This window comes from Scyliorhinus canicula, chromosome 9, assembly GCF_902713615.1.
Source record: "Scyliorhinus canicula chromosome 9, sScyCan1.1, whole genome shotgun sequence".
In the NCBI taxonomy this organism is placed as follows: Eukaryota; Metazoa; Chordata; class Chondrichthyes; order Carcharhiniformes; family Scyliorhinidae; genus Scyliorhinus; species Scyliorhinus canicula.
This window is the reverse complement of record NC_052154.1, coordinates 102,240,678-102,255,548: the sequence shown is the minus strand read 5'-3', so window position 1 is coordinate 102,255,548 and position 14,871 is coordinate 102,240,678. Positions and strand designations below refer to the sequence as shown.

The window sequence follows — 14,871 nt, the reverse complement described above, 5'->3', positions numbered from 1 at the left end:
CCCTCAAAGAATCTGAGCAAATTTGTCAAACATGATTTACTTTTGAGAAACCATGTTGACTAGGTTTGATTATATTCAGCTTTCCTAAATGATTAGCTATTTCTTCTTTGATTCTTGAAAGAGAAACAGAAGAGAACGTCTGTGATGTGGTGGAAGACAGGCTAAATTAAATGATAAAAAGGTATAAGGAGTGAGTGGTAATGAGATTAGTAACAACAATACATGAGATGTGTAGAGGTATGAATGGCAGAATCGTGTACAATTAACTGCTGCCCGAAAGCAAAGGGAAAAAAGAGAAAACAAAATTGTAAAAGTAAAAATGTACAAAGATAGACAAAACAAAATTACTGAAGTGATTGCAATCTAAAATTGTTGAGCTCAGTATTGAGCTCAGAAGACCAGTTTAATGATGAGGTGCTGTTTCTTGGCTTATGTTAAGTTTCATTGGAAAGTGGCATTAAGGTCTGAAATGACAGGTGACTGGGAGCTCTGATCGTCTCTGCCTTTTTTTTCGATTCTCATCTTAAAAACGAGAGTGGCCTCTCATTTCTCTTTGTTTCACACACCCTTTGAATAGCTAATAGACACATTTTGAGTTTGGAGTTTTGTGGTGTGGAACTGGGAGGTGTATACAAATGCATGGACCGCTCGTCTTGGACACTGCTGGTTATTGACATGCTGCTGCAATTCACAATGACAAATTTCACTTGACAGAATCTGACTAATAAATGTGCATCACTTATTCTTTTACAGGATTGTGTGGTAATTTCAATGGAGACTCGAAAGATGATTTCAAGAGCAGTATGGAAATCTCAGAAGGGATTGCAGCTATATTTGTCAACACTTGGCACATTGGTGGATATTGCAAACACGTGATTGACAAACATCCAGACCCATGCTCCCATAGTCACTTCAAATGTAAGTGTCTAAAACAACCCTTTCTTTGCAGCTGATTTTTGCAGTTCAGATTATTTTGAATGAGTAAGCAATTCGGCAGAATTACCTCTAGCATATTGTTTGTACACGTTTCTGGGGCTTTACAGTGGGAGGAATGGACACAACCTGTCTTACATTTTTCAATGTGCATTTCCAGTTTTTTTTATTTGATTTGATTTTCATTTGATTTGATTTATTGTCACATGTACCGAAGTACAGTGAAAAGTATTTTTCTGTGGCCAAGGAACGTACACAGTACGAACATAGTAGACACAAGAATAATCAACGGAGAACATTGTCAAATGGTACATCGAAAAACAGTGATTGGTTCCAGTGTGGAATAAGGTGCCAAACAAAGCAAATATATGAGCAAGAGCAGAATAGGGCGTCGTGAATAGTGGGCGCGATTCTCAGAGGCCGCGCCGGTTGGGTGAATCGCCGGCCGTGCCATTTTATCGCGCGACGCCAGTCCGACACATTCCCGCCATTCTCCCAACCGGTGAGAACGGCCCTGTCAAGTTCTGCGCAGCGCCTGCCGGAGAATCGCCCGAGACACTCACAACGGCGATTCTCCGCTACCCCTGCCATTCTCCGGCCCGTATGGGCCGAGCGGCCGCTCCAACCCGACAGGTTCCCGCCGGCGCCATCCACACCTGGTCGCTGCCGGCGGGAACTGTGCAGGAACGCTGGGGGGGGCGGCCTGTGGAGGGGGGGGGGGGGGGGGGGGGTTCCTTCAACGGGGGGGCCTCCGATGGGTCTGGCCCGCGATTGGGGCCCACCGATCGGCGGGCTGACCTCTCTAAAGGGGGCCTCCTTTCCTCTACTGCCCCGCAAGATCCATCCGCCATCTTCTTGCAGGGCGGCCTCGGGGAGGACGGCCACCGCGCATGCGTAGGTGGCTTCATTTACGCGACGCCGGCCACGTCATTTATGCGACATCACTTTTTACGCGCCGCCAAGGTCCAGCATGCGTAAAATACGCAACGTCGCTCCAGGCCCCTTGGGGGCGGAAGAATAGGGGACTGGGAGCGGGCTCCGACGCCGGAGTGAAACACTCCGGTTTACACTCCGGCGTCGGGACTTTGTTTCCATTTCGGAGAATCACGCCCAATGTTCTTATAGGGAACAGATCAACACCGGAGCTCCAAAAGGATGTGTGCTCAGTCCTCTACTGTACTCCCAATACACACATGACTGTGTGGCAAGATTTAATCCAACTCAATCTATAAGTTTGCAGATGTCTCCAGTGCATTCTGCAAACAACGGTTCCAGCCATCCACATTCCAGACCTTGACAACTTCCCGGTCATACAGAAGATGCAGCAGTCTCGGGCCCAACAGAAATCAGCATACGACGCTCATGCCATGGATCTCCCCGAGCTGGTCCCAACTGATCGAGTTCGTGTACAGCTGCCTGATGGCGGCTGGTCTGCCACAGCTCTGGTGGTCAAGCAAGTGGCCCCGAGATCGTTCCTCGTTCGCATGGTCGATGGCTCTTTCCTACGATGCAACAGGCGGGCGCTGCGCAGACTTCCACACCCGCCACCCAACCATGATGTCCCACCTCACACACCTCTTCCTCTGGATGCGCCCTGCCACAAGGTCACCGATCTACCAGCAATCCTGCCGACCTCTTCGCCCACCGCATTGGCGGCAGTCTCGCCTATCCAAGTGCAGGCGGCCCCTGATCCACCCTTGAGGCAATCAACCAGAATTTGTCGCCCGCCACAGAGACTAAACTTGTGGACTGAATGTTTGCACAATTTTGTCACCTCATCGTTTTGACATCTGTAAATATCGTTTTTTTTACCATTTCATCTGCCCTATATCTGCACTAGCGACACCTTCCTATGTATATAAGTCCATTTTAGCATATTCTGTATATAGTCACGTACACATACACATTTTCACGCACATGCACCTTGATATTTATTCTCTGAACACAAACTTCAAAAAGAAGGGGGGAGATGTCATAATATACATCCATGTATATAATGGAGTGCAGACAGGCAGTAATTGACACACAGGATGACCAGTAAGCATACAGAACACAGCAGCCAATCACCAGACAGGACACTACCACTATAAAGCCAGAGGGCACCAGTTTTCCTGCTCTCTCGGGATCCAGCCTCTGAGACAGTCAGAGCTCATGAGCATAGCCAGTGCAAAAACCATGTGGTAGTCAGTAAGTCTGGTCAGGCTAGCATCAGGTCTCCATCATGTCAGCATTGTGTCAACCCACAGTTGGATATGTAAAACAGTTAGATGTTAAATAAAATCGTGTTGCATCTCATCAAGTGTTGGAAGTCTCTCGCTACACTGCATCAAACGCAGTCCACCTAGACCCAGCCTGCCCAACACATCAGCAAGATTTAATCCAACTCAACCTATAAGTTTGCAGATGATACGACTTTGTTGGGCCGCATCTCAAACAACGACGAATCAGACTACACGAGGGAGATAAGTCACTAGGTTGCATGATGTACTGAAAACAACCTCTCTCTAAATGTTGGAAAGACCAAGAAACTGATCATCAACTTCAGGAGGTGCAGCGTGACACACCCTCCCGCCTACATCAATGGCTCCAAAGTGGAGTCGACTCCGAGGGGGAGTCATTGAGGAGTCTTGTAGCTGTGGGGAAGAAGCTGTTCCTATGTCAGGATGTGCGAATCTTCAGACTTCTGTACCATCTGCCTGATGGAAGGGTCTGGAAGAAGGCAATGACTGGGTGGGAGGGTCTCTGATAATGCTGTCTGCCTTCCTCACGGTAGCATTGTGGATAGCACAATCGCTTCACAGCTCCAGGTCCCAGGTTCGATTCCGGCTTGGGTCACTGTCTGTGCGGAGTCTGCACATCCTCCCCGTGTGTGTGTGGGATTCCTCCGGATGCTCCGGTTTCCTCCCACAGTCCAAAGATGTGCAGGTTAGGTGGATTGGCCATGATAAATTGCCCTTAGAGTCCAAAATTGCCCTTAGTGTTGGGTGGGGTTACTGGGTTATGGGGATAGGGTGGAGTTGTTGACCTTGGGTAGGGTGCTCTTTCCAAGAGCCGGTGCAGACCCGATGGGCTGAATGGCCTTCTTCTGCGCTGTAAATTCTATGATTCCTGAGGCAGCGATAGGTGTATACGGAATCAATGTGGGGATGGCAAGTTTGTGTGATGCGTTGGGCTGAGTTCCCCACAGTCTGCAGTTTCTTGCAATCTTGGACCGAGCAGTTTACATACCAGGCTTTGATGCAGCCGGACAGGATGCTCTCTATCGCATAACTGTAGAAGTTTGTGGACAACGGGGTTGCCCTGTATGCCAGCAGGGCCAGGTTGAGTCTGCAGCCTCACATAGTAATCTTTTGACAATGTGGACCCCTTTTCCGGCCTTCCAGTTTGACTGCGGGTAGTGGAGGGTTTGGATGTGACGTGACAAAAGTTGTATAGCCGGGCAGCATCAGACCACTCCTGGCTGTAAAAACAGGGGCCGTTGTCACTCATCACCGTGAGTGGTATCCCATGTCTGGCAAATGTTTCTTTGCATGCCTTAATCACCGCCGCCGACGTGAGGTCGGACATTCTCACCACGTCGGGGTAATTGGAAAAGTAGTCGACCAGGAGGACATAGTCACGCCCCTTGGCGTGAGAAAGGTCAACACTGACTTTGGACCCTGGTGAGGTCACTATCTCATGTTGCTGCAGAGTTTCTTTAGGTTGAGCTGGCTGAAATTTTTGACTTTAGGGCAGTTGAGGACCGTGTTGGCAACGTCCTGGCTGATGCCCGGCCAGTAGACTGTCTCCCGAGCTCTGCGTCGACATTTCTCGCCCCCAGGTGACCCTCGTGGAGTTGGCCGAGCACCATAGCTCACATGCTATGCGGGATCACGATTCTGTCAAGCTTCATGAGGATGCCGTCTACCACCGTCAGATCGTCCTTGACGTTGTAAAACTGGGGACACTGTCCCTTCTGCCAGCCATTCGTGAGGTGCTGCATCACCCGATGGAGCAGAGGATCCCTGGCCATTTCCTCACGAATTTGAATGACCCACTCATCAGAGGCCGGAAAGCTGGAGACACAGAATTGCACCTGCGCGTTGATTTGACAGACAATGTCAGTTTGCTCACACGGTGTGGTGATAGACCTGGACAGGGCATCTGCAACAATGAGTTCTTTGCCTGGTGTGTAGACCAGTTCAAAATCGTAGCGGCGTAACTTGAGAAGGATTCGTTGTAACCATGGCGTCATGTCATTGAGGTCTTTTTGGATGATATGGACTGATGGCCTGTGGTCCGTCTCAACTGTGAATTTAGGGAGGTCATATACATAGTCGTGGAACTTGTCGATTCCCGTTAGGAGGTCCAGGCATTCCTTCTCAATCTGAGCATACTGTTGCTCAGTGGGCGTCATGGCTCTGGAGGCATACGCAACTGGGGCCCAAGAGGAGGAGTCATCCCATTGGAGGAACACCGCCCCAATACCGTCCTGGCTCACGTCAGTGGATATTTTTGTCTCCTTGGTGGGGTCGAAAAACGCCAGCACCGGGTCTTTGATCAGTTTTGCCCTCAGCTCACGCCATTATTTCTCATGAGCAGGCAGCCACTGGAATTCCATCGATTTTCTAACGAGATGGCGGAGGGCTGTGGTGTGGGACGCCATGTTGGGGATGAACTTCCCAAGGAAGTTGACCATCCCTCGAAAGCGGAGGACCGCCTTCTTGTCCTCTGGGGTCTTCATGGCGTTGATCGCCGAAACCTTGTCAGCATCTGGCCGCACGCCTTGCTGCGAGATGTGCTCACCAAGGAATTTGTTGTCTGATTGACCGAACGAGCACTTGGCCCTGTTGAGCCAGAGACAATGCTCATGGATTCTGTGGAATACCTGCTTGAGGCGATCGATGGATTCCTGAGGAGTTGTGGACCAGATTATGACATCATCAACCTACACTCACACCTCCTCGATACCCTCCATCATCTGTTCCATTTTGCGGTGAAATTTCATAGAATTTCATAGAATTTACAGTGCAGAAGGAGGCCATTCGGCCCATCGAGTCTGCACCGGCTCTTGGAAAGAGCTCCCTACCCCCTACCCAAGGTCAACACCTCCATCCTATCCCCATAACTCAGTAACCCCACCCAACACTAAGGGCAATTTTGGACACTAAGGGCAATTTTATCATGGCCAATCCACCTAACCCGCACATCTTTGGACTGTGGGAGGAAACCGGAGCACCCGGAGTAAACCCACGCACACACGGGGAGGATGTGCAGACTCCGCACAGACAGTGACCCAAGCCGGAATCGAACCTGGTACCCTGGAGCTGTGAAGCGATTGTGCTATCCACAATGCTACCGTGCTGCCCAAATACATCTGAGGCAGAGATGATGCCAAAAGGCATCCGGTTGTAGCAGTAGTGGCCGAACAGGGTATTGAATGTGCACAGCTTGCGACTGGATGCATCCAGCTGTATTTGCCAGAACCCCTTGGAGGCGTCCAGCTTCGTAAAGAGTTTGGCATGAGCCATCTCGCTGGTCAACTCATCTCGCTTTGGTATCGGGTAATTTTCCCTCATGATGTTGCAGTTTAAATCTTTGAGGTTGATACAGATTCAAAGCTCCCCTGATGGCTTCTTGACGAAGACCATGGAGCTTACCCAGTCCGTGGGTTCTGTGACCTTTGATATGATGCCCTAGTCCTGGAGGTCTTGCAACCGCTGCTTGAGGCGGTCCTTGAGGGGTGCCGGCACCCGACGTGGTGCGTGAACCACAGGGGTGGTGTTTGGTTTCAGTAGTATTTTGTATCAGTATGGGAGTGTGCCCATACCGTCGAACACGCTATGGTACTGCGCTATGATGTTATCAATTTGAGCCTGGAAGTTTTCATCAGGTAAGGCCGTCGCCTGTGAGGATGATATGGTGTGGACTCGCTGAACCAGGTTCAGGAGTTTGCAGGCCCGAGCACCGAGCAGGGATGCTCTGTCAGGTCCTACGATCTTAAATCGCAGCGTCGCTTAAATGACTTATTGGAAACTCCGAGTTGGCATAAGCCACTAGCAGCAATGCCATTGCCATTGTAGTCAAGGAGCTGGCAGGCCGGTGGAAGAATACTTGGACTGATGGTGTTGAGATCGGATTTTGAAATGAGGTTCGCTGATGCGTCGGTGTCCAGTTTGAAATGGATGCGAGCCTTGTTAACTGTGAGGTCAGCACACCACTCGTCGTCAGGAGGTGTTGCACCATCTTTGAGAAAGACAGAGCATGCTTAGTAATGATGCCCGCCCGGAATGGGGATTTGAGGCACTCGGCGTCAGGATCTGTTGGGCTGTCGGGGTCGGCCTGCTATATCGAACGGACGATTCTGCGCCGTGGCTGGGATCGCTGGATGCTGGGCAGTGGAGCAGATCTGCAAAGGGCTGCGTAGTGGCCAAGCTTGCCACACTGTAGACACCGTCATGATTTTGCCGGACATTGCCGCTTTAAATGGGTGGAGCCATAATTCAGACACGTCATGACGCCAACGTCAGCGTGTTCCGTGCACCAACACGTATGCGCAGTGCGGTCGAATGACGTATGCACCTGCGCAGGCTGGACGTCGGTCTCGCCATCCCCTTGGTCGTGGCGCGCATGCGCTGGAGCCCGAGAAAAGCACGAGAAATGGCCAGTCATCAAGACTCAGGTCCTACATTTGTGCGATGGCCTGCACCCGTTCGGCCTCGTGGGGGGTTAGCTTTGCCGTTGCTGCCGCCCTGATGTGCGAATACCGGTTGTTAGCGTGCTCGTGGAGGACGCACATTTCGATGGTGAGGGTGAGCTGCTTGACTTTCAGGAGCTGCTGGCGAAGGGAATCGGAGTGGACCCCGAAAACGATCTGATCCCGGATCATGGAATCAGTTGTCGAGTCATAGTTACATGACTGCGTGAGGGTGCGGAGATGGGTCAAAAAGGACTGAAAAGGTCCATCCTTACCCCGAAGCCTCTGCTAGAAAATGTGCCATTCAAAGTCGCAATGGCTGTCGAACTTCAGCAGGACTGTTTTAAATGTTGTCTTGTCTTCGCCTTCAGCGAATGTAAGGGAGTTATAGATGTGGATGGCGTGGTCCCCGGCTGTGGAGAGGAATAGTGCAATCTTCCTGGCGTCCGATGCGGCCTCGAGGTCGATGGCTTTGAGATAGAGTTGGAAGTTGTTTTGAAGATCTTCCAATTTGAACCGAGGTTGCCGGCGATGCGGAGCTACGGAGGAGGGCAGACGTTTTCCATGTCACTGGACGGCTGTTTGCTGGTCAACGCTGATTCACTCAAGGTAGGTCTGTCAAATTTCAGCATCACTCACTGGTACCATGATGTGTTGGACAGGCTGGGTCGATGTGGACAGCACTTGATGCAGCGTAGCGAGAGACAGACCTCCAACACTTGATAAGATGCAACATGATTTTATTTAACATCTTAACTATTATACATGTTCAACTGTGGGTTGACACTATGCTGACTTGACCAGAGACCTATGTCCTAGCCTAACCAGACTTACTAGCTACCACATGGTGTTTGCACTGGCTAGCTCACAAACTCTGACTGTCTCAGTGGCTGGGGCCCGAGAGAGTGGGAAACCTAGTGCCCTCTGGCTTTATAGTGGCAGTGTCCTGTCTGGTGATTGGCTGCTCTGAACTGTGTGCTTACTGGTCATCCTATGTGTCAATCACTGCCTGTCTGCACTCCATTATATACATAGATGTATATTGTGACAGTTCCCAAATATCTGCCCCATCATGTTGATGCCCTCGGCGATGCTCTTCAGTGACTAGGACATGCTCTGCAGTGCCTTGGCATTGCCCACCTGCGACTGGGACAAGCTCCGCAGCGCCTTGGTCATGTGTATCTGAGAGCGGGGCATGTCCCGCAGAATCTTATCAAGGTCAGCCTAGTACTGGGTGACATCCCCCAGATTATCGGCCATGGCCATCGCCGACTGAGTGATGCCTTGGGCACTTTCACTAATGGTGCCATCGTCAGGCACCAGGCTCTCCACTGCGGTCGTCACCCTACCAGTGTTGGCCTCGGTGCCACTCATTGCCGGTGCCATCACCTGGGTCTTGCACTCAGTGGAATGGGTTAAATGTTTCAATGCAAGCAGTGTCAGGAATAAGGGAGATGAACTTTGAGCATGGATCAGTACTTGGAACTGCGATGTTGTGGCCATTACGGAGACATGGATTTCACAGGGGCAGGAATGGTTGTTAGATGTTCCAGGGTTTAGATGTTTTCAGAAGAATTGTGAGGGAGGTAAAAGAGGAGGGAGAGTGGTACTGTTAATTAGCGAGTGCACCCCAGCTGCAGAAAAGGAGGTAGTTGAGGAGGGTTTGTCTACTGAGTCAGTATGGGTGGAAGTTAGAAACAAGAAAGGAGACAAACAGATTGGGCAGCAGATCTTGGAAAAGTGCAGAAGTAACAGAGTTGTTGTCATGGGTGACTTAAACTTTCCTAATATTGACTGGAACTTCCTTAGTGCAAATGGTTTGGATGGAACAGATTTTGTCAGGTGTGTACAGGAAGGATTCAATATGTAGATAGGCCAACGAGGGGAGAGGCCATATTGGTCTTGGCGCTCGGCAACGAACCAGGCCAGGTGTCAGATCTCACGGTGGGAGAGCATTTCGGTGACTGTAACCACAACTCCTTGACCCTTATCATAGTCATGGAGAGTGATAGGAACACACAGTATGGGAAGGTATTTAATTGGGGGAGGAGAAATTATACTGTTATTAGACAGGAGCTGAGGAGCATAAAGTGGGAACAATTTTTCTTGGGGAAATGCACAACAGTAATGTGGGGGTTGTTTAAGGAGCACTTGCTGCGAGTGCTGAAAAGTTTTGTCCCAGTGAAATGAGGAAGGAATGGTAAGGTGAAGGAGCTTTGGATGACAAGATAAGTGGAGCTTCTAGTCAAGAGGAAAAAGGAAGGAGACTTCCGGTTGCGGCTATGACCAGCTAAGTCGCACATTTGGCAGCTCCTGCGACAAAGGTGTTTAAGGGCCGATTGGAGGGCCCCGACGGTACTGTAAAGACGAATCCCGGTGGGGGAAGGCTCCCTGAGGAGAGTGAGACCAACTTTATGGTCGGTACTCGGAGTGGGGCGACAAAAAAAGCGGCAGCAGCTCCCCGAAAAAAGCGGGGGAAGAGGACCAAAATGGCGGCCGGTGGCGCACTAGAAGATTGGAGAAAATGGGCGGAGGAGCAGCAGGCCGCTCTCCTCCGGTGTTTTACGGAGCTGAAAGTGGAACTCTTAGAGTCTATGAACGCGACGACCACAAGGCTGATGGGGGCCCAGGCGACCCAAGAGGCGTCGATAAGAGAGCTGCAGCAGGAGATGACTGCAAGGGAGGAGGAGGCCACGGTCCTCGTGGGAAAGGTGGAGGTGCACGAGGCACTCCACCTGAAATGGCAGAGCCGCTTTGAGGAGCTGGACACTCGAATGAGGCGGAAGAACTTGAGGATCCTGGGCCTAGCAGAAGGCCTGGAGGGGCCTGATCTCCCGAAATATGTAGCGGAGATGCTGAGCTCCCTGATGGGAGAGGGGGCCGGTCCATCGCCCCTGGAGCTGGAAGAAGCATATCGGGTCATGGCTAGGCGGCCTAGGGCGAACGAGCCCCCGAGGGCGGTGCTGGTGCGATTCCAGCGTTTCTGTGATCGGGAGAAAGTGCTGAGGTGGGCCAAGAGGGAGAAAAGCAGCAAATGGGAGAATTCGACGGTGCGGATATATCAGGACTGGAGTGCGGAGGTGGCAAAGCGGCGGGCCCGGTTTAACCGGACGAAGGCGGTGCTGCACGCAAAGAGGATCAAGTTCGGAATGCTGCAGCCAGCGCGCTTGTGGGTCACCTACAAGGACCAGCACCATTACTTTGAGACCCCAGAGGAGGCATGGACTTTTGTTCGGGAGGAAAAGCTGGACCTGAACTAGAACTTGGGAACGCCGGCGGTCGAGGCCGCCCGAGTACCCTTGACTGATCAAGTGGCCCATGTCTTTCTTAGGCCAGGTCGGAACTTGGTTAAAGTTGATGGATCGTTTGGTTTCTTTGAAACTTGTGTTATGGGGGGTTTCTTTGTTCCTTTTTGTGTGTCTCTTCCCGTTGCCAACTTCCCTTAATTATTGTTGTTGTAGGGGGGGCTTTTTTACTGTTTTTTGATCTGTTCTTTAAGGGTTATGGTTACTGTTCTGTTCGATGGAGGGTGATGGTTAAATACGTTATTATTGGGTAGTTATTTAGTTATGCAGGCATAGTTATGTATTTATGTATTTATTTGAGATTTGTTATTTATATTGTTATATTGTTAAGTTGGGGAGGCGGGACGGGGGGGGTGCAAGTTGGTTATGCGTGTTTTCTTTTTCTCTTTTTTCTTCCTCTCGTTTTAAGGGGGCTTTTTTATGGGCTTGGATGGGGACGGGGGTGGAATTGAAGATGGCGGGGTAGGGTGTGGCCGGGCGAAAGCGCGGGCTTTCCCCTGTTTCCCGCGCGCGGGACGGAGGAAGGGGGAGGAGAGAAGAGTGGGGTGTGGCCAGCAATGGCGGCTTTTCCCACGCTGAAGCGGGGTCAGAGAGGGATGGCAAGGGGGGGGGGAGGCCCCTCCCCCCCCACATCGGGAGGAGTCGGAGTGTGGCAGGGGCAGCCGGGTCAGCGAAAACCAGCTGACTCTCGGGAGTACGATGGTGGATACACCGCGGCTAGGAGGGGTCCTAGCCAGGGGGGGGGGGGGGGGGGGGGGGGGGGGGAAGGGGGGTTAGGGGGGGATACCGGGTTGCTGCTGGAAAGGCCGAGGACGGGAAGGGAAGAAAGGGAGGAGAGAGGGGGGGGGGGGCCATCGCCATGGGGAACGGGTCAGAAGGGGAGGGTCGACCCGGGGCGAACAGGGGACAGGACATGGCTAATAGACAGGGGAAGGGACGGGTCGCTCCGCGACCCGGTTGATTACTTGGAACGTGAGGGGGCTGAATGGGCCGGTCAAGAGATCAAGGGTTTTTTCACACCTAAGGGACTGCAGGCGGATGTGGCAATGTTGCAGGAGACTCACTTGAGAGTAGTAGACCAGGTACGCCTGAGAAGGGGTGGGTGGGACAGGTGTTCCACTCAGGCTTGGACGCAAAGAACCGGGGGGGTGGCGATTTTGGTGGAAAGAGGGTGTCGTTCGTGGCGGCGCAGGTGGTAGCAGATAAGGAGGGTAGGTACGTGATGGTGAAGGGTAGGCTGCAGGGAGAGAATGTGGTGCTGGTGAATGTGTATGCCCCGAATTGGGATGACGCGGGTTTTATGAGGCGCCTGTTGGGCCTCATTCCGGGTCTGGAGGCAGGGGGCCTGATCATGGGGGGGGACTTCAATACAGTGCTCGACCCTGGGCTGGACAGATCGAGTTCCAGGACGAATAGGAGGCCGGCAGCGGCAGAGGTGCTAAGGGGGTTCATGGAGCAGATGGGGGGGGTAGACCCTTGGAGATTTGGCAGGCCAAGGGCGAGGGAGTATTCTTTTTTCTCCCACGTCCACAGGGTGTACTCCAGAATAGACTTTTTTGTACTGAGCAGGGGGCTGATTTCGAGAGTGCAGGACACGGAGTACTCGGCCATTGCGATTTCGGACCATGCACCACACTGGGTAGAGGTAGAACTGGGGGAAGCACGGGACCAGCGCCCGTTGTGGCGCCTGGATGTGGGGCTGCTGGCGGACGATGAGGTGTGCGGAAGGGTCCGGAAGGGCATTGAGAGATATCTGGGCACGAACGACACGGGCGAGGTGAAGGTGGGGGTAGTCTGGGAGGCCCTGAAAGCAGTGATCAGAGGAGAGCTGATCTCCATAAGGGCACACAGAGAAAGGAAGGAGAGGCAGGAGAGGGAGAGACTGGTGGGGGAACTTATAGAAGTGGACAGGAGATATGCGGAGACACCAGAGGAGGGGCTGTTGAGGGAGCGGCGCAGTTTACAGGCCCAGTTTGACCTACTGACCACTAGGAAGGCGGAGACGCAATGGAGAAGGGCACAGGGCGCGGTCTATGAGTACGGGGAAAAGGCGAGCAGGATGCTAGCACACCAGCTGCGCAAGCGAGATGCAGCCAGAGAGATTGGGGGAGTGAGAGAGAAGGGAGGGAACGTAGTGCAGAAGGGGCAAGAGGTGAACGGGGTCTTCAGGGATTTCTACAGGGAATTGTACCGGTCTGAGCCGCCCAGGAGGAGGGGGGGAATGGAGAACTTCCTCGATAGATTGAGGTTCCCAAAGGTCCAGGAGGAACGGGTGGAGGGGCTGGGGGCGCCGATAGAGCTGCAGGAGCTAGTTAAAGGGATAGGCCAGATGCAGGCGGGGAAGGCGCCGGGGCCGGATGGGTTCCCGGTGGAATTTTATAAGAAGTATGTGGACTTGGTGGGTCCAGTGCTGGTGCGAGCCTTCAATGAGGCGCGAGAGGGGGGGGTTCTGCCCCCGACAATGTCACAGGCCCTGATCTCCTTGATCCTGAAGCGGGACAAAGACCCTGTACAGTGCGGGTCCTACAGGCCTATCTCCCTCTTGAATGTAGATGCCAAACTGTTGGCAAAGGTCCTGGCAACCAGAATAGAGGATTGTGTGCCAGGGGTAATCCATGAGGACCAGACGGGGTTCGTAAAGGGACGACAACTTAACACAAATGTCCGGAGACTGTTGAATGTGATTATGATGCCAGCAGTGGAGGGGGAGGCTGAGATAGTGGTAGCACTGGATGCGGAGAAGGCATTCGATAGGGTGGAGTGGGAATACCTGTGGGAGACGCTGGAACGGTTTGGGTTTGGGGAGGGATTTATCAAGTGGGTGAAGCTGCTGTATTCGGCCCCGATGGCGAGTGTGGTTACAAACGGGAGGAGGTCAGAGTATTTTGGGCTCCATCGAGGTACCAGGCAGGGATGCCCCCTATCCCCCTTACTATTTGCATTAGCGATCGAACCGTTGGCGATGGCACTGAGGGGTTCAGGGGGGTGGAGAGGACTGACAAGGGGAGGGGAGGAACATCGGGTATCACTCTATGCGGATGATTTGTTGTTATATGTGGCGGACCCGGAAGGGGGAATGCCGGAGGTAATGGAAATACTAGCGGAGTTTGGGGACTTTTCGGGATATAAATTAAATGTGGGTAAAAGTGAGGTCTTTGTGATACACCCAGGAGATCAGGGGAGGGAATTGGGCGGCTCCCCTTTAAGAGAGCAGTAAAGAGCTTCAGGTACTTGGGGGTGCAGGTGGCAAGGAACTGGGGGACCCTCCACAAGCTGAACTTTCAAGGCTGGTGGAGCAGATGGAGGAGGAGTTCAAGAGGTGGGACATGGTACCGCTGTCGCTAGCAGGGAGGGTGCAGTCAGTCAAAATGACGGTCCTCCCGAGGTTCTTGTTTCTGTTCCAGTGCTTGCCCATCTTTCTCCCCAGGGCCTTCTTCAAGAAGGTAACTAGCAGCATTATGGGCTATGTGTGGGCACATGGCACCCCTAGAGTGAGAAGGATTTTCTTGGAACGGAGTAGGGACAGTGGAGGATTAGCGCTACCCAATCTTTCCGGATACTACTGGGCGGCGAACGCATCGATGGTGCGCAAGTGGGTGATGGAGGGGGAGGGGGCAGCTTGGAAACGTATGGAGAGGGCGTCCTGCGGCAATACAAGCCTGGGGGCGCTAGTAACGGCACCATGGCCGCTCCCCCCCACAAAGTATACCACGAGTCCGGTAGTGGCGGCCACCCTTAAAATCTGGGGGCAGTGGAGGCGACACAGGGGGGAAGTGGGGGGTCTGATGGCGGCGCCACTGAGAGGGAACCACAGATTTGTCCCGGGGAACACTGGCGGGGGATTCCAGAGCTGGCACAGGGCGGGCATCAGGCAACTGAGGGACATGTTCATAGAGGGGAGGTTGCGAGCCTGGGAGAGCTGGAGGAGAAATTTGAGCTCCCCCCGGGGAACACGTT

The 14,871-nt window shown here is 52.6% G+C and overlaps 1 protein-coding gene across 1 annotated transcript in view; it reads left to right on the top strand.

The window, feature by feature from the left end:
* The window catches only part of LOC119971581 (mucin-6-like), a 246,839-nt gene that overhangs the window by 74,346 nt on the left and 157,622 nt on the right, over positions 1-14,871 (top strand). The window contains exon 8 of the mRNA XM_038807348.1: positions 754-918. Within this exon, the coding sequence (XP_038663276.1) occupies positions 754-918 (165 nt within the window). The remainder of the gene's footprint in view (positions 1-753; positions 919-14,871) is intronic.